Here is a 20815-nt window from a genome sequence, read left to right as displayed (position 1 = left end):
CATATATTCAAGTCTTAAATCCATTTTTGAGTAGTTTTTGTGTATGGTGTAAGATAGTGGTCCAGCTTTGTTTTTCATGTTGGTCTCTACTTTTCCCAGCACCATTTATTGAAGAGACTGTCCTTTCTTCATTGTTATTTTCAGCTCCTTTGTTGTAAATTAGTTGACTATATGCATGGGTTTATATCTGGGCTCTCTATTCTGTTCTGTTGATTTGTCTCTTTTTATGCCAATACCGTACTTTTTTTAAATTATTATAGTGTTGTAATATAATTCAGTCCTGCCCTAGCTCTTGATTGTCTCTGAAACCTTTGTGATTGTCTAAGCAGTCTATTTTATTTTTAGTGGCTCCCAGTAGTAGAGGGTAGGCCAAGACCTGTTGGTGTCTCAAAGGGGAGGATCCTTGTCAGCACCTAGATTCAGACTGATTGGAAGCCAGACCTTCAGGCAAGAGTTTTAAAGTATACAAATATGTACAGTTCTGTGGGACTGCAAAGTGTAAATCCCACTGGCCCCAGAGCCAGGCAGTCTAAAGGTGTCCCCTTGGTGGCAGCCATGAAAATCAGGGCACCAGTCAATGGTACTATCTCTTTTCCAGGAGATTCGGATGACGTGGAGCAAGGCAGAGGTGTGAGCACCAAGATGGCATCCACCAGTCTTTATCTGTAGAAACTGCTATTGTAGGTCCATAGATGTGTTGTAAACACAGAATCCTGCCCCTCAGGCCAAAGCTCCATGACAAGCAACGAGGCCCTTTTTACAGATTGGGGGTGTTTGTCAGTCTGCTGTTTGTGCTGTGCACTGAGGGTGATAGCCAGCCAACAACTGTCTTTCTGATTGTTAAAGTTCCGTGGGACCCAGGAATGCAAGCCCCAGTCTCTACCAGAGATAGGTAGTCTTGCAAGGGACTTCTGCTAGGTGGCAGCCACAGAAACTGGGACACCAGACATAAAAATCAGGGCATCAGATCCTTATATGGGCTCCCTTCTGGGAGATGCTGGTGCTCTGGAGGGCAGCAGAGGGAGAGCGCAAAGATAGGGCTGAGATCTTTGGAGAGGATTCTAGTAGGACCTTAGATGTTTGTTTAGAAGCCTACCTCTCAGACCACAGCTATGAAGATAAGCTAATAGGCTTCTTTCACAGAAAGATTGGGTGCCTCAGTCTCTTGCCTCTTGCTGTGCCCTGGGGTTGGTAGATGGTTAAGAATTCTTTTCTCTCTTGGTTAGAGTCCTGTGGGAACTGAGCGCCCTCCTGGCTCCCAGAGCTGGGTGACCTGGAGTGTTTCCTGGGTAGCAGCCATAAAAGTAGAGGTTTCAAATGAGAATATAAGATCCTTTCCGGGAGATACTGGCAAGCTGAAGTGAGGGAGGGGGAGATGTCATTTTTATATGTATCATTTCAACTTAACCAAAGCAGAGTTTAAAAACTTGTGAATTAGATAACTTTAGAAGGAGAATTGACTCCCTTGCATATCCAGAAAACAGGACAATGAAACAAAATTAAACATTATTGCAAACAGATAACCACAATAAAATTTTCTTTATCAGTTCATTCATTCCTATGCAATGAGTTTTTGTTCTGCTGGATCTTGGATTAGCCGTTTCATAAAGCTGTTTATCATTAAAAAAAAAGAGAGAACTCCTAATGCAGTCCAGTGGTATGTTTTAAAAGTTAACTAAGCCATGTCTCTTCAAAAGTCTGTGTGCTCAACTGTCTATTCTTTGAAGTATAAGTGGTTTCCAATACCTGGTAAAATACTTTTCACAGGGCTCTGAGATTGTTGTTCTCTGATGAAAACACAAACTCTGGCCTGTAGCTTATAGATAGCCTTCAGGCAAGAGTCAGAATAAAACAAAAACCATCAGGAGATGACAGAAGCTTAAAATGACAGTGGCTAGTTTAATACTAATAATTATCAAGTGGAAAGATCTGATTAGGTTCATAATAATAATATGGCTGACAGTGAAATTTGGTTGTTTGCGTGGCACGCAAAACACATTTATTTCAAAAAGATTTATAAAAACAGTGTTTCTAATGATGATGATTAAGCCTATTGTCAAGTCAGTGACTTTGGTATCTGAGTTATAAATACGGATGAGTATAACTTTCTATAAATGGAAAAATCTTGAGCTATAACATGATAGTCCTGAGACCTAATGTAGCAGGAATAACACCAAGAATATCAAGTAAAGAGATTCAGTAAGTCAGAGATCAAGCTTAAACATATATATTTTTATAAAACTCCATGGATAAGTCTGAAATACATTCCCATTTGAAAACCATTGGTTTAGAAGATGCTAGATGGGAATTAAAGCAGTAAGATTGTACCAGAAAACATTTAAAATAACAGTTAAATAACTGAAATTAGGACTGAGAGTACTGTACCACTAGAACTTTGATAAATGTAGCAAAATTCAACATAACTATTTTATAAGAGTTTTAAATAGTGTTTCCTTCAATATTTATACATATGGAAAGCAAGGACTTTGATGAATCTCCAGGAACTTCTGATGAATCTCCAGGAACTTCTCATAAAACAAACAGTTTTTGAAATATTTATGTTAATTGCATTTTACCATCTATATTTAACCTAGGGAAGGTTGAGTATCTTTTCTGATCTGAAAACTGTTCCTATTCAACTCGTGTAATAGTAACACATCAAGCAAACCTAATTATTTGTAGCATCTCTTATTTGATGAAAGAATACATCTTTGTGATTCTCCAAGGCCTCTGTGGGAAATCGCAAAGATATTTTCACTAACATGTAAGAGATTATCTTGGAAGTTTTATTTTTCTATATTTAGGATTTGATTTTGGGAAGCATATTAGTTTGCTAGGACTGCCATACAAAATACCACAGACTGGGTGGATTAAACAACAGAAGCTTATTTTCTCACAGTTCTGGAGGTTAGAAGTCCAAGATCAAGGTGTTAGCAGGTTTGATTTCTCCCTGGCTTGCATATCACTGTCTTCTTGCTGTATCTTCACATGGTTTTGTCTCTGTATGTGGTTATTACTGGTGTCTCTTCCTCCTCTCCACCCTAACAACCTCAGTTTACCTTAATCAGTTCTTTAAAGGCCGCATCTCCAAATAAAGTCATATTCTGACGTACTGGGGTAGGGCTTCAGCATAAGAATTTTGGGGGACACAATTCAGCCCATATCAGAAAGGCAAAAATAAAAAATGTTGTGAGAAGAGATTTGAACACTTATATTAAGATAACTACTTGGTTACATATTTTATCAAAGTGACAATAAATACTTCAAAATGTAGGTGGTGATTTGATTGAAAAGAACTTTAGCTCTTTCATAAGTGAGGAATCTTTGTTCTTTTCCCCCCTTAAATAATGAAAAACAATAAAGTCAACATAACACATAGGAAATTATTCTAGTAGGATAGAATTTTTGCTATCTAGCTGATTACACAAAAAGTAAAGAATAACATTTTATATTGTAGTGAAGCTATTAACCAGTAAGTCACAGGAGCACACCCTTCAAAATGGAAGTGAACCTTGCTAAGATTTTATAGCTTCTTTCAGAGTCAAATATAAACTGAGTCAAATAAAATTCACATACTGGTTCTGTCTTCAGTTAATCTTTCGTATTCTGGAACAAACTGATGCTTATTTGAGGATAGTCAAGCAAAATGACTTTTATGAGGTCAAATAATTTTCATGTTAATATTGAGGCGTTATCTATGTTAACATGCAGTGCATTTATTATTGTTCATCTTCAAATAAATCAATAAATCAATTTTTTAGTGTTTTTAAATTGTTCAGCATCACTATTATTTATTTATTTTTCTAATTCGCCATCTTGGAAAGTCCATCAGTGAGGTTTTTTTTTTTTTTTTTAATTTCTTAATTTTAAATTCTAATACAGTAAGTATTAGGGCCAGGGAACTGTGTCCTACGCACCCAGACTGAGAAAATGGCTTGAACCAGAGGAGTGGGGGAGGAGAGAGGCAGAAGAAGGGGAAAAAAAAACAACACAAAAAACAAGAGGATAGTGAATAAATGGAAATGATGAAGCATTGATACTTTCATTCCTACTACAGGGTGGTAGATAGGGGAAACTGTGTAGTAGATAGGGGAAAGTGAATGGTTCAGCTACAAGATGAAGTAATGTTAGTGTATCATCATTTTTAAAACTATAATGAATCAATGGTCTAAGCATTGAGCATGAGTGAGTACTAACATCACAAAAAGGAACCTAAGCATTATATGCTTCCTGATGGAAAAACAATCACCACCACCATGTAATAATTTTGTTAAAATAATCAAACTCTAATTAAAGCCTCTCTAGATCCAACTACCAGTTTATAGGAAATACAGAAGACTAAGAAAAATGCTACGAGAAACCTTGAGGAAACTCAAGAAAATCCGGTTTGCAGGAAGCGGTGTAGGACAAAGAGTCACCTAGGTTTCACAAACTTTTTGGAGTAATAATTAAAAGGAAATTAAGGAAAATAATTTTTGGTGCCCTACTCACAGCCCCCAGAAACCCATTCATGCACTGTAAATTAGTCATCTGTCTTGATTATTTATAGAGGAGAGAATTACATTTTAGGAATAAACGAATAACATCCTACTAAATTTTTGAACAGTGAACCACATTCATAGAATTGTGAGAGAATGTTGTAGAGAAAAGATTTTAAGTTGAATGATTGTTTTATTTACTGTTATTAAAAGTTGTTTTTGGCCGTAGAGCATTCTTGTTACTTGTGGAAAATTTGGTCATATTAATGTTCTGAACTCTGAAGGTCTTTATTATTAGTCTGTTCTAAGCTAGGTAAATATTTTATATTATGTATTCATATTAACAAATATTTACTGAGTTCTTTTACAAATAAAACATTGTGCTTCATAGTAGGGAAATAATCAAGGAAATTAAGATGTGGTCCCTTCCAAATTTATAATTCTGTAGCTGGTCATAAATAATATAAGGTGAAGAATTAGTCAAATAAAGGGTATGGGTTAGGCATAGGATGACAGAAATGGATTATATTTGTAAATAACTGGCCTTAAGTTACACTATGAAGCTTTGGTGTTTTGGTATGTGGTACTCTAAACACTAGCCTAGCAGTATTTTTGATAATAGATAGTCTTTTCATTTTGAGGAGCAGAAGAGGAAAAGGAAGTGGCTTTGAATATCTTTTTGAAAAGGAACTTCATTATCTTTCTTTACTTCTACTAAATTTGCTTATTAATTTTTATATTTTTGGACCTGATTTGGATTTTATTGATAAGTAGTTGCCAAGAAAGAGTTATGTGTGTCATCTTACTTTTGTATAGCTGTATTGAAAGAGAAAATAATTTTGTATTACGAAAGTTTTACTCAAGAAATTTTAACATTTGTATTGTTATCATTCTTTTTAAAAATGAGTATTCTTTATTTTTATTTTCTTCTGAGCTTTCTTTTATACCTCTCATTCAATTTTTACGTTATCTTCAGTTTAAACTAAAATATGTTGCGATAATAACGATGCAAATTAGAAAACACCATTTATTTTGTGCAGGCCAGAAGAAAGATTTGTAAACTTACCAAATGCTGCTTATGCTTGTGGGATCATTTAATGTTTGTCACTTGGGCAGGCTCATCTCCGTAGCAATCAGAATATTCCAATTCATTTTATATCGATTCCATGAATAGGAGGTCTAATTAAGTTAGATGATTAAGAGACCAGTAGCATATTTGATGCTATAAAAAATGTCATAAATCATGGATTCTTTTATATTTTATTATTACAGCTTCTGAAGAATATTTCTGTGTAAAAAGAATTTTCTCAGGTGGAGATCAAAGCTTTTCACATTGCTCGAATCCCCAGGTAATAGTAGTCATATAAATTATTATTAAGCTCAAATAATTTAGAAGAATTTTTTAACTCATATTAATGTTTTTTGTATGTTACAAAGTAATCACTTTAAATTTTTTTCACTCAAGTCTACAAAATTTTTCTGATCTATTTAGTAAGTTTTTGTTTCAGGTGTTGAGTAGATACTTCTGTTTTTTCAAACATTAAATACATAGTGGAAGTATGTCTAGGTTTAAGTTATAATATCTCTTCTCTCTGACTAATCTACTTATTTTAAAATTTAGAACTGTGGGCCACCAGATGACTTTAGATGTCCTGATCCTTCAAAGCAGATCTGGACTGTCAGTGAAGCTCTAATTCAAAAATGGCTCAGCTACCCCTCTGGAAGGTTTCCTGTTGAGATAGCCAAGTAAGGAAAACTTTTTACCTATACAAGCATAACCTCTCAAGTCCGTGATAGAGCAACCTGTACTTAGTAATTTTTATTTAAACAAATATTTCATTAAATATCACAATACTGACTGGTTTATATACAAATGTTTAAATATCTATAATTTCTGTAATAATGGATATTTTAAGAGATCTCTTATTTAAATTTACACGTCATAATTCTTTCATATACATAATGATATATTAAGTAATTTAAAATATTAACTATAGCTACTTTGGGATTGGGTTTGAAATATGTTCCTTCTAATTTCATAGTGGTCACTGTCTTTTAACTTTTATACTCCCTGCAAGATTTGAATATTACTTTTTTCTTGAATATTTTCCTTATAGTTGAACTTGTTTAGTATTTAAGTTGTAGCTTGTGTTTTTTAAATTGTAGGTCGTGTTGGTGTTTGAGATGAGGGGAGGGCTATATCTGATAAGCAGTTTTTTATTCTTGATTGTTTTCCCAAACTAAAATTCTTCTTAAAACCCCAAAGAGTAGGCTTCAAAAAAAATAACATCCCAGGTTAGATTTACCAACATGTGGAAGAAAATTAAATGTGCATGCTTAGGTTAAAAAAAATTTTTTTTAAACATCAGATTTGTTTGGTGAATCAGAGGATGAAAGTAATATTTGAGGGGCGGACGGGTGGCTCACTTGGTTAGAGCACGAGCTCTGCGCAATGGGGCCGCCGGTTCGATTCCCACATGGGCAGTGGGCTCTCAACCACAAGGTTGCCAGTTCGATTCCTCTGAGTCCTGCAAGGGATGGTGGGCAGCGTCCCCTGCAACTAAGATTGAACACAGCACTTTGAGCTGAAATGCTGCTGAGCTCCCAAATGGCTCAGTTGATTGGAGCGCGGGCTCTCAACCACAAGGTTGCGGTTCGACTCCTCAACTCCCACAAGGGATGGTAGGCTGCCTCCACTGAAACTAACAATGGCAACTGGACCTGGAGCTGAGCTGTGCCCTCCACAACTGAGTTTGAAAGGACAACAACTTGACTTGAAAAATCCTAGAAAGTACACACTGTTCCCCAATAAAGTCCTGTTCCCCTTCCCCAATAAAATCTTGAAGAAAAAAAAAAGATATTTGAGAAAGTCTAGAGTAAACAATAATACCTTAATCAAGTATTATTTAATCAATTTTTAGTAATTTATAGAATTGTGATTTATTCTCATTGAGTTTTGGTTAGAAGAATGCTTGTAGCATTAAATGTTAGATTAAATATTGATTTTAATTTTTATTACAAAAGAAAGGCAAACAGGTTTCTCATTTTGTGATTTTAAAATTTCTTTTAGTGAAATAGATGGAACGTTTTCATCTTCTGGTTGTCTAAATGGAAGTTTTTTAGCCGTTAGGTAAGTGGTAATTTGATAATGCTGAAATTCTCAAATTTATTATATTAAATAATGTGTGAAGTAATTTTAAAATTTTATTATTTTCTCTCTCTTTTTAATAGCAATGATGATCACTATAGAACAGGCACCAGATTTTCAGGGGTTGATATGAATGCTGCTAGGCTTTTATTCCACAAACTTATACAACCTGATCATCCTCAGATATCTCAGCAGGTTTGTTTTTAAATTACCTTATATTTGTATTATGTAGCCTGTAGAGTTTTTTATTTCGTGTTATTTTATGTTTATAGCCTAATTAACTTTACAGTTTCATACTCTTCATTATGATGTACTTTGTATGATTGTGTTAAATATACAAATATAAGCATTAAAATAAGATTTTGCTTTAAAACATTTGTAATTTAGCTGTCAAATATCTGTAAATCTTTTCAAACATTTGGAGCAGACCCTTAATTTTACTCATCATTATCGTGTTGGTTAAGTCTTTATATAGCTATTGAAGTAGAGATGTTTAAATGAGACTTGCATACAAGATTTTTTTGAATTCTCTTAGCAATGCTTAGGCGTTAAGTTTCATTGTGCTCCAAAGCATGTTCACTGATTATTGCAAGATTTTATTTTTCCTTCACCATTTCATGTTTGCTATAGTAAAAGATTTTTTGTTTTTGTTTTTGCAAAGTACATTCATTTTAAATGAAGTAGGTTTTGCTTTTTGTCAAAATATAGGTGGCAGCTAGTTTGGAAAAGAATCTTATTCCTAACCTGACTGGCTCCTTACCTGATGTTGAAGCATTGAGGTTTTATCTTACTCTACCAGAATGTCCCCTGATGAGTGATTCCAACAATTTCACAACAATAGCAATTCCCTTTGGTACAGCTCTTGTGAACCTAGAAAAGGCACCACTGAAAGTACTTGGTAAGAATTTTAATATTATTTTTTTGTAACCTTTTCTCTTTAAATGAAAATGCTTATAAGTTCTGTTTTGCTGTTTGAAATTTATCTGTGCTCCTTATTTGACATTGTATTAGGGAAAAACAAACCTGTTTTTCCTTTTGTTGCTTTTTTCTCGTCATCTGATGCTAGTTGTTGGGGGCAGTATTAAAATTTTAATGAAATAAAATAGTAGAGGCAGTATCAGGAAAGATAAAAACTGATTTTCATATTTCCCTACACACCCCCTCCAGAGTGATGTTGCTATTAAAGAAGTAAAAGAGGAGGAACATTTAAAACTGAACAAAGTTGCTTATTAAATCCTCCTTGAGCTCTGTTAACTCTTTGCCTTCTGTTTCCCTCACTTGCTAATTCCTGATTTTTTATTTTATCTTTCTGCATGTAGATGAGATGCTACTGCTCATCTGATCTTACAGTTCTGTCTCTTTCTACAGTTGTTTTTTGACCTAAATTTTTCTTATCTTAATTTTTCTAATTGTAAAGATTTCATCTCTATCTCCTGGCTGTTACACTTTACTTGCTACCATTACACTAATGCTTTCCTTTCTAATAGTTTTTGTTAGTTATATGAAGCTGAGATATATAGAAGTAATAAAATCAGTACAAGAAGTTTAAGGCTGAGAGTGACCAGAGGAAGCAAGAAGTAAAGCGTAGGATCCTGGAATCTGAGGGAATTAGAGTGAAGCAGAGACTCACAAGAAGCTTGCTTCCATGTTGTCAGAGGTTTTTGTATTCTTTGCATGTGCTTCACAGGTTTGTGGTATTTGTAGTTAATAACTACAGATAGTGAATGTGGGGAAGGACAGACATGTTATACTTTATATTGTTCAGCTTCTGTATTTGATTTTCCAGAATACTTTGCATTTTAAAAGTGGTGCTTCACAATATTTCAACTTTATGTTGAGAGGTAAAGCTGGGAAAGATCCTTAAATATTGGAGCAATACAATTTTAAAGGGTTTTGCTTAAAAATTAAAATCCTAATGGCCAAGGACTTTTTAATTGGTTTTAATATTAGGTATAATGGTAAGTTTTTAATGTAAGTTAGGAAACCAAAAATATAAATTCAGTAGACGTTTCTTGCTTTATTTTGATTTTGAAAGCTTTTAGGGCAGTATTCTTTAACTTGAGGATGAGGATTATAAACCCTAGAAATGTTATGTAAATATTATCATGTGTATCTTTCTGGGATTTTAGAATAAAAGTCAATATTATTTTGAAAACAGTTTTTAAAAATTCGTTTTATTTGTGTGTTCACCTTTTAATAACAGAAAACTGGTGGTCAGTACTTGAACCTTCACTATTCCTCAAGATTGTAGAACTTTTTAAGGAAGTTGTGGTACATCTTTTGAAACTCTACAAGATTGGCATTCCCCCTTCTGAAAGAAGAATTTTCAACAGTTTTCTTCATACTGCATTAAAGGTTTTAGAAATATTACATAGGGTATGTCCAATAGTTTCTTTATTTTACTCTTTCCCCATTGTTACTAACAGATTGATGTTTACTTTAACATTAACATATTACAGATTTAGATTGGCATAACAGATGTAATGGAAATTTGGAAGAGTTACCTAAATTTTCCTTTTAAAGAAATAATACGTCTGTATTTCGGAGCTTTGGTTTTATTTGACTTTGTTAGGCATTTATAGATAACTTGTCTGTAGTTGGGCAGAACAATAGCATATTAATGAATTAGAATTCTCTCTATTTTCTTGTGAATAACATAATTTATTAGTTTAAAAGAGTGTTTTTGTTATTTGTAGGTGCTTATCTTATGAAAGAGTTGTGATTATGAAAATTTAAACTCAGGTTCTTTTGCTAATTGGGTACTTCAATTAAAGTGGAACATTTTATTTGAAACAAATGACTAATTTGAAATTGGAACCATAGATGACTTATTAATTTGTCTATTGTTCTTTCCTGCACTTCGTCTCAGTGTAAGAAATAGTACACTTTACACTTGTAGCAATTCAAAGTTACCGTGTTTCCCCGAAAATAAGACCAGCTCTTATATTAAGTTTTGCTCCAAAAGACGCATTAGGGCTTATGTTCGAGGGGATGGCATCCTGAAAAATCATGCTAGGGCATGTTTTCCGGTTAGATCTTATTTTTGGGGAAACACGGTATATGATGTGGTAGTCTTAGCTATTTCTTTAAAGATGGATTTGAGACATCCTGACAGCTGGTAATATTTCTGTTTTGTCACTCGATATTTTTGAGATGCTATTTTCTTTTTGGGAGACATGACCTAAGGAAGAAGCTTATGTTTCTAGCCTCAAGAATGACTGAAAAACCCATATGAACCTTTTCTTTTTTTAAAAAAACTAAATGTCGTTTTCCCCCCATCCTCCTGATTTTTTAAAAAATAAATTTTATTGGGGACTATTGGGGAACAATGTGTTTTGCCAGGGTCCATCAGCTCCAAGTTCTTGCCAAGTCACCGTTTTCAATCTTTAGTTGCAGGGGGCACAACTCACTGGCCCATGTGGGAATCGAACTGGCAACCCTGTTGTTCAGAGCTTGCGCTCTAACCAAGGGAGCCATCAGGGCCACCCCCCCCCCCCCCATATGAACCTTTATTTGTTAATTTCCTCCCCTTAACAGCTTCTTTACCATTTTCAGAACCCTTTTGCCTAGTACTGAGGTAAATGATACAGGAATAAAGAAGATAGTCCTTCTGTTTTCTGTAAGAAAGAACCCTTAAGGACCATTTGTTTTTCTTTTTTATTCTTTTAGTGAAGTTCCTGTGTATTTTTGTAAATGACTTAACTTTTTGAAATTACTTTTTTCTTTTGTATTTAGTATGTCCAAGATTCCTAGAAAAACAAGTTATTCTTCTCATTATAATCAAAGAAATGATAGCTATTTCTTTCCTAGGGAAACAAGTCATTCTTATATTTTCCTTTCCCAGAACAAGACTTTCTTACAGCATTTTAGGATTTACTGGGTTCTACAATAAACTGCTATTAAGAAGATTCTCTAACTTAATGAGACGAGCCTCAGTTTCTCTCCATGTGTTCCTTTTGTCTGGGATTCAAGAGATTCTTTAGGTTTTGTTTTTCTTTCCTCTGGACTCTGTTTTCCTATTCCAGTGAACCATTGTTTGTCAGCCAGACTCTATTCCCAAATAATTATTCACATTTTTCCTTATGTACTTAACCTTTATTACCTCTTAAAAATGTGTGTGTGTGTGTGTGTGTGTGTGTGTGTGTGTGTATTTATTTTTGCTTTAGCTGTGTCTTTTACCACAAGTAAAAGGGAGGGTACGAGAAGGGGAGGGAATCAAACCTTCTGTCTTTCATAATTACAGATAGAATTTGAGCAAGTAACTTACCTGCCTAACTCAGAAACTTCAATCCTTACTGAAGATGAACCCCATAGGGTTCCATCTCCAGAGGCCTTTTTGATGGGGCCACGCTAGATACTAGGATCCTAAATTCTTGCTAGCTGAAAGGGAATTAAGCTAACAGTGGCCAGGATTAAAACTTCCTTTGTACTTTAATTCATGTGAGCACTTTATATATATTCCTCATTTAACTTTTAAAACTCTGTGTAGTTGATATTTTGCTCCTTAATCTGAATGTCAAAGGTCATAAACCAGTTAAGTAGCAGAGTTGAAATCCAAATCCAAACCTACTTCCAAAGTTCTTGCTGTTTCTAATGTAGTTCTGAATCAGCAAATACAGTATTATTTATGCAGTATTGTTTAGAAGGGGGTTTGCTTTTATTTTATGCCCCTAGATGTAAAGGTTTATACTTCCATAATTGCAGATAGTATCATATTGTTAAAAGACCATGTTTCTAACTCCATTTGTGCTGCTCCTTATAAGTACAATTTTGAATTTATCTTTCTCTTTATTACATGTGCAAGTGGAGAATTTTATATAAAATAAGGATTAAAATACTTGCCTAACAGGTTCCCAGGATTGATGTATTAATTAAATTATCCAGTACCTATAATTACTATACATTCCTACAGCAGTGATTTTTCTATCACCACTACCACAATTTGGATGGGAAACTACTTTTGACTTGATTTATTGGATTATTAGGAAATTGGGTTCTTGCTTGAAGTTGTGACATACTCAAAAGCAGGGTAAAAAGGGTATCAATTTCTTAAGCATCTCTTACTGGGAATCCTTAGGGCAGTCACTTAACCTTTCTTCTGCTCCTTACTTTGGAGAAAACTTTCCTTGGTCCTAATCTGCCATAAACAGATACCTGTGGAAATGAACTACCAGGGATGATTCATTTTCATTTTTAGTGAAACCCAAGTTGCTTGTCAGAAACGTGTTTTTTCAGACATGTTATGTCTAACAACTATACATTCTTTCACTGTGCTCCATGCTGAAGAATTAGGATAAATTTCCTTAAATGATTTCTTTCTTCACCTAATCCTAGAGTAGGATTAGGAACTAGAGAACTAGACTCTTGTCTCCTAACCGTTTTGGGTTATATGGATGACTTCTTCCTCCATCTATCCTTTGGAAAGCTTTTGAATTAAAAATAATGTCTATGCTTCAAATGGCATAAGAAAGATAATTTTGGTACTTGCTGTCAGGAATGGATGTATTACCAGAAAAATGAGTTTACTGGCAGGTAATTGGGTTATTTAGTAGTTTCTGAGTTTTCACACAGTACATTATATACTTCACACAGTACTGATATGCCTAAAGAATAGACTTACTTAACTGCTATATATGCCAGTCTTCTAAATCTGTGGTTTTCAAAAAGAATTATTTGCAAGGAACTCTTAAATAAACCAAACAGATAAGACACACGTATATACTTACCATATACTACCTCTGAACTGAGGTTTATAAACTAGAATACTGAATAATAATTAAAATGTGAAATAAAAGTGTTATCAAATGTAGGTTTCATTTTGTACATTTTAGGAAATAATACTAAACGTATAGGTTCTTTTTGTAATGCTTTCCATTCACTTCACTCTTTAATTTTTATTTTGAATATCATCATATATACAGAAACATTGAAATACAAACAAAATAGATACCTATATCCTCCATTCTAGATTCAGCCATTGTTAATATGCTGTAACATTTGCTTATGTTACATGCTGTACCATTTGTAGATGTGTGTACTATATACTTTTTTTCTTGAATAATTTGAAAATAAAATCCTGATTATTGCCCTTTTATACTCAGCATTTGTTTTCTTGGGCATTTTCCTACATAACAGCAATGCTATTATTTTTCTTAGAAGAAATTAACTCATTCTGTAATATCTGTCTGGGCATACTTAAATTTTCTTTGTTGTATCAAAAAAGGTTTTTATGTTGCTGCTTTTTTTTAAAAACTAGAGTTAAGTCAAATTTCATTTTTGCATTTGTTGAATCTTGTTAGTGTCTTTTCCAATCTGTGAATGTAGTATATTGCTTCATTTATTTAGGTCTCCATTTTCTCTCAGCAATATTTTGTAGTTTTCAGAGGTCTTGCACCCTTTGTTAAATGTATTCCTAAATATTTTATGTTTTTGATGCTATTGTAAATAATTAAAATTTTTAAAAAATTTGCAGTTATTTGTTGCTAGTATGGAGAAATTCAGTTGGGTTTCTTTTGTACTCTGTGACCTTGATAATTTATTCTAGTAATTTTCATAGATTCATTTGGATTTTTTATGTACACAGTCATGTTATTTTCTGCCTTATTTTATTGACTAAGACTTCCAGTACAATGTTGAATATAAATGGTTTCAGTGGACATCTTTGCCTAGTTCCTAATCTTAGAAAGCATTCAATATTTTACCAATAAGTATGATGTTGGCTGCAGAGTTTTTTTTTTTTTTTTTTAAGGTAGGCTTTGTCTTTTTGAAGAAGTTTCTATCCCTGGTTTGCTGAGAGTGTTTCTTATTAAGGTGTATTGACTTTTTTGTTAGATGCTTTTTTCTACATCTGTTGAGATGAACAAATGATTGTTTTCTGAAATGTAGTGGAATTCATTGATATTTGAATGTTACACCAACCTTGCATTTCTGTGATAAACTCCACTTGAGTATTATATATTATACTTTTTATATATTGTTGGATTTAATTTGCTAATTTTTTGTTGAGAGTTTGTCTATGTTCATAAGGGATATTGATCTGATAATATTTTTTATGTGATAATTTTTGTTTTTCATATTGTCATCAGCTTTTAGTATCAAGGTTATTCTAGTTTCATGAAATGAATTAAGAAATGATCCCTCTTTCTCTATTTTCTGAGTTTAAGGTTGGTATTATTTCTTCCTTAAATGTTAGAATTTATCAGTGAAACGATTGTGGCCTGGAGTTTTCTTTGGGGAAATTTTAAAATTTTATGTTAAAATTTAAAAATAGTGTAATTTATGTTTTCTGCTCTTCAGTCAGTTTTAGTAAGATATGTATGTGGTGATGTTCCTCTTTCGTTCTTGGTAGTGGTAATTTGTGTTTTCTCTTTTTATTATTCAGTCTGTCTAGATGCTTCTCAATTTTATTGATCTGTTCATAAACGCATTTGCTTTCATTGATTTTTCTCTAGTGATTTTGTCTTTTCTTTGATCAGTTTTCACTCTTTTCCTTTCCTCTACTTGACTTGTCTTTAATTTGATCATCTTTTTCTAGGTTCTTAAAAGCAGAGTCTTAGATCATTGATTTTAGACCTTTTTTTAATCTAAAATGATCATTTAATGCTTTAAATTTCCTTCTATGTTCTGCTTTACTCGCATACTCCACATTTTGATGTGTTTTTATTTTCATTAAGTTCAAAATATTTTCCTGAAGTGCTTGTCTTGCTCCAACATCTGAGTCATCTCTGAGTCTGACGCTTACGATTGCTTTGTGTTTCGACATTTTTTGTGTAGCTTTTGTTTGTTCTATTTTGCTTATTTGCTTTTTGATAATGCTTCATAATTTTTGGTTGTCTGTAACATAGCAGAGGCTGATGTAAATAGATTTAAAGCCTGTAAATGGATACACGTCTTCTTCTGTGTGGCTCTTAGTGGGATTGAAGTCAGTGTTATCAGGAGTTAAACTGGGGTTGAGTTTTTAGTTTGAGTTGAGTTTGTTCTAGTTACCTTCATTGCACCAAAGGCCTCAAATTTCTCTGTTGACCTGATGCGTAGGGCAGAGTTGAAATGTCACATTTTTCCCCTCAATATTTATGCTTCACTCTGCATGCCTGCTCCTTAAAAGAGTTTCTCTCTCCTCACTCTTGCCCTTCCCAGAGGTAAACAGGTGTTGCTTGTTACCCAGTGCTTTCAAAATTGGTAGAGAAGAGGGGTTAGAAATGTTCTTTGTTGTGCTTTAGCCTCCATCTCAGATTGTGTGCCAGTACCTTGGGGATGGGACTCTCTAAGAGGTTCTGCTCCCTCCCCTCAGCAGTAGGGGTCCTCTAATCCTACTGATACAAGATTCTGGGCTCAGGACTATTCTTATCCCTCTTTCTGCCAGGGATTGAGGGTTTTTCCCTCCTCCTGCACCAAGGCATGGAATTTGCTTCTCTTTTCTCAGTGGCATAAGGCTTTTGCTCTCTCTATATGAGAGAAGGATTTGGGCAGGGTGGCGGGCCTTGTTCCCTTCTCACAGTGGCAATCACGTCCTTGCACTACTGAGAGAGGCTCTTGATCTTCTGCCCAATTTCCAGTCATCCTCCTAGGCCCTCAGTGGAGGTCTGTGGAAGAGTCCATGTGAGTGAGTGCAAACTGTCTGGGACTCCCAGGGGTTTTATACTGTCAAGTTATCCTGTAGTCAGCCTTAAGCTATAGCTTATAATTTGGCTTTCTTCTTTCTTGCTTGTATGACAGCAGAATCTTCCTCTTCTTGGCTCTGCCACAGGTGAACCTTTTTCTGACATGCTGTTTCTGTTTGGCAGTATCTGTCCATCCCTGGAATTCACACTACTTTGATTATCTTTCGACATTAGCTCTCCGATGAATTCAAGAAAAATTTGGGATATTTTAGACGTGTTTTGTTTAATTGTCAATGTTTTAGGATTTTTCCAAATACCTTGTTGTTACTGACTTTTAGTTTAATTCCATTGTGGTCAGAGAACATACTTTGTATATTTTGGATTCTTCTAAATGTATTGTATTTTGCCGTGTGTAATGCGCACCCACGTTTTTGGCCCAAACTTTCAGGGGGAAAAAAAAAAATCTTTCATTTTAATATTTTAATTCAAGTTTTTACTTGTTTACATTTAGGTACTTGTTTTTTGTATTATAAAGGAATTTTAGCATTTATTTTTTTAACATATTATGGTACAAGAAATTTTATATAACAAGTAATTACAAAACACAAGAACAGATACAGGTATAAAAAATTTTATGTACTGGTAACAAATTTACAATATTTACGCATCACAGAAGGCCAAGAATTCTCCGATACAAGTTCGTCCTAAGTTCAACAAAACGGATTATTGTATTCTAGGGTATTATTGTATAAAAAATACCATATTGATTTCTAGCGTTACACTTAACTCATAAACATAAGTAAAAGAATTAAAAACATTTATATATATATATAGAATTACTACTACCCATGTATAAGTGCATCCTTATTTTTCCCTCACAAATTTGGGCAAAAAAGTGCACATTATACACGGGAAAAATACGGTATTCATTAAGACTTGCTTTATGGTCCAGGATATTGTGTTTTAGTGAATGTTCCATGTGTAATTAATTACTGGGTGGAATAATCTATGATAGTTCAAGTTGGTTGAAATTGATGTTTAAATCTTCTATACTTAACTGATTTTATTTGTTTTCTATCAGTTACCAAGAGAGAGGTGTTAAAATTTCCAACTATGATGGTGGTTCTGTTGATTTTCTCTTCATATATTTTGAAGCGCTGTTATTTGGGATTGTTAAGACTTCTCGATAAATTATTCCTCTTATTATTATGAAGTGTGTCTTTTTTCCTCTGGAAATGCTTGTTTTGAAGTCTTTTTTAACAGTAGCCTCCCAGTTGCTGCTTTCTGCTGGGGTGTACACTTAAGGTTTAAGAGTTAGCCAGAAATGTGGGGGGAAATTGCATAAAGATTTTGCGGCTTCACTCTCCGAGTTTCTTTCTGAAATTCTTTTTTCCCCTCTCCGTCTGTCATGTAGGCAGCCTCAATCTCTGACCTATGACTCCTCTGTCTGGTAAAACTGCTGCTTTCTGCTTGGGTTCTATCTCCTGTCCCTCATGTTGATTTGGAAGTGCTCCCGTGGGAAAAAAATGTGGATCTCACATGTGCTTTCTTTCTTTCAGAGATTATGTTCATTCCTGTTTCTGCCTGCTTTTGGTTGATCTCCAGTGTTTTTTAATAGCTGGTTTTTAATATATTGTCCAGAGTTTATTATTGTTATTGCCAGGAGGCTTAGTCTGATATAAGTATTCTGCTATATACAGCAACAGAACCCCTCTAGTCTCTCTTAATTAGGAACAACCTCCACCTTTTGTTTTTAATCCCATTACCTTACCTTTTTGGAGAGTCCTGGCCCATCTTCTTATAAAGTCTTACAATCGGGGTATTTGTCTGATTGTTTCCTTAGAGTGATGTTTAACTGTTCCTCAATCATTTGTATTTCCTGTAAACTGGAATTTAGATCAAGAGACTTGATTGGATTCAGGGTGAACATTTCTCTGCTTCATAGATGATGCCTGTACTTCTTGTTACATTATATCAGAAGGATAATAATATTTGATTGTCCAGTATTGGTGATGATTTGTTTGATTATTCAGTTAATGTGGTTCTCTCCACTGTAAAGATTTGTTTTCCCCTTTGTAATAAGTAAGTAATTTCTAGGGGGATAATTTGCATTCCCTTCATTTTTCACATCCTACTTAAATGTCGCTTCTTTATTCCAATCAGATGCCAGTACAGAGTGATACTTAAGCATTAGCTTTTCTTATTGTTAGTAAGTCCCATTCCCCAACCAGAAGTCCTCATAGTTTCTAGTTTATATATGGTATATACTGGGGGTGCCAAAAAATTGTATGTATGTATGTGGACACTTTGGTCAACGTTGCTCGAGCAGTAGTTCGCCATAATCAGAAGTATCTGGACGCTGATGGTAACCACTTTGAGCACCTCTTATAATTGCACAAGTCAAACGTGACTTGTGTTGATTTTTTGTTATTGGTATATATAATTACAATTTTAATAGTTTTTTCCTTTCTTAAAATGTGTATAGATTTTTTTTGGCATCCTCTGTATATTTTCATGGCACGTATCTCATACTCTGGTGGTTACATAAATATTTTTCTTTTTTTAATTGAGTTTGAGGTACTGAATGCATATATCACATCTTATAAGTCTGTGTTTCCCATAGCCCTACAGTAACATTTTGCATATAGTAGGCACTAAGTAAATTGTTTTTTATAGGAAGAGAAAATTAGCTAAGAAATTTCAAGTCTTTTTCTATTAAAACATTTTTTAATCTCTGTCTTAAGTATTGGTCAAGTTTAATGTTAATTGTACTTTTTTTTTGTAGGTAAATGAGAAAACGGGGCAGATTATACAGTATGATAAATTTTATATACATGAAGTACAAGAATTGCTAGATATAAGGAATGATTATATCAACTGGGTCCAACAGCAGGCCTATGGAATGGTATGTTTCCTGTTGCATTTTGTGCTTTCATTTTTATGTATCATTTGTTCTAATATAAATGAAACAATTGCTCATTTTTGAAACATCAAAGTGTTTTCAAGGCTCTAATCCAGAGCTTATTGTTTAAATAAAAACATTGCAAAGGACCAACTACATATTATGCAATATTTATAAATCAACATTCTACTCTTATACCAAAGCCAAACAAAAGAGACGGATTATACTTTTCTAAAGAAAAATGCAAGTGTGACACAGATTTATAACTCATTTGTTTTCCATGTGGTTGCTTCTTAATTCATTAATGTTGAGAATACCGAAGTCCCTGATACTGAAACTCTAAGAAGGTATTACTATTGTGAGATGAGTGCCTCAGAACTACCAGAAGGGAGCCCTAGGACCATTGATTCTGTTTTTGATTTTTTCCCCCCTTTTATGTGTTCAATTTTATTTCAGATTTTTGATGTTCATCCACTTGTCTACGTACTTCTTTTCATATGGCTAAGTCTCTAATATGCTGGACCATTAATGTCCCGTTAAAATAATAGCATAGTTTTATAAAACTTGAATTAGGTATGTAATTTTTAATAGCGAAATGGGTAAGCAGCTAGATGTAAAACAGTTAGGTTTAATACTCTTGCTAACCATTGTAGTATACTTGAGGCCAGCTTTTCCAACCTCAAAGCAGATAATTTAAGCAATAGGTTTATATGTAGAAGTTGTAGAAAGGGGAGTAGCCTTTCATTGCTTTCTAGGCATCAGCTGCAAGCTCCTTGTGGCTAGGTACTCTGTCAGTTTGTTCACCAGCACCTCTAATAGTATCTGGAATAAGTCAAGTAGGCACTAAAAAAGTACAGTAGTTTTTGAATGGTAATGTGGTTAGTGCATGCTGTTTTTAGGATACTCTCACTTAGAAATCAGGTCACTTCTGGAATATCTTTTGCTTCCTTCCCTAGGTACTTGGGTTAGATTGGGAGAGACTTGTTGATTTTTTTTTTCCCCTTAGTATCACTTGGAAGCTAGGTCAAGTTCACAGCCATTGTATAGAATAAGGTTTACTCATTTGCTCATTCAACAATTATTGAGAATCCCCTATGTAACAGGCACTTTATTAGGTATTAGAGATAGTGATGAACCAGACAGATAAGGGCCCTCTTCTTCACGGAACTTATAATTTAGTGGATAAGATGGACAGTAATCAAATAAAGTAAAAAATATTAGTTAATAATATGTACAATATAGAGACTTGAAATAAGAGAATATAATAAAAACTGGTTTCATGCAATTGGGTAATCAGAAAAGTCTGTCCAATGAAATATGAGCTGTAATCTAAATGCCAAGGAACAGTCGTATAAGAAAGATCAGAGTAGAGAGAATTTCAGGGCAAGTGAACATCTAGTAAAAGACCTTGGGTGAGAATAAACTTGACATGTTTGGTGGAAAGGCTAGTATGGCTAGAATTTGGGAATGGGAAGAGTTCTAGAAAAGGATCAGAGAAATGGACAGGTGCCCGGTCATGGAGATATTGTAAATTAAGATCAGGAACTTGGATTTTATCTGAAGTGTGTGGTAAGCCATTGAAGAGTGGTAAGCAGGGTGGAATACAATGTGATTTATATTTTGAAATCATCACTCTGTTGGCTCTGTGGAGAATGGAGTGAGGGGAATGGAACAAAAATGAAAGAGG

At 34.1% G+C, this 20815-nt stretch overlaps 1 protein-coding gene across 7 annotated transcripts in view; it reads left to right on the top strand.

Moving 5' to 3' along the window:
• Positions 1 to 20815, top strand: part of HERC4 (HECT and RLD domain containing E3 ubiquitin protein ligase 4) — a 116763-nt gene that overhangs the window by 56162 nt on the left and 39786 nt on the right. For all 7 annotated transcript variants that reach the window (XM_019731764.3, XM_019731759.3, XM_019731763.3 and 4 more), the window contains 7 exons: positions 5751 to 5827; positions 6100 to 6224; positions 7549 to 7608; positions 7710 to 7821; positions 8335 to 8524; positions 9830 to 10002; positions 19012 to 19131. In XM_019731764.3, the coding sequence (XP_019587323.1) occupies positions 5751 to 5827; positions 6100 to 6224; positions 7549 to 7608; positions 7710 to 7821; positions 8335 to 8524; positions 9830 to 10002; positions 19012 to 19131 (857 nt within the window). The remainder of the gene's footprint in view (positions 1 to 5750; positions 5828 to 6099; positions 6225 to 7548; positions 7609 to 7709; positions 7822 to 8334; positions 8525 to 9829; positions 10003 to 19011; positions 19132 to 20815) is intronic.

This window comes from Rhinolophus sinicus, chromosome 15, assembly GCF_057876585.1.
Source record: "Rhinolophus sinicus isolate RSI-liver-muscle chromosome 15, RSI-T2T, whole genome shotgun sequence".
NCBI classification, from domain to species: domain Eukaryota; kingdom Metazoa; phylum Chordata; class Mammalia; order Chiroptera; family Rhinolophidae; genus Rhinolophus; species Rhinolophus sinicus.
This window is presented reverse-complemented; position numbering and strand designations above follow the sequence as displayed.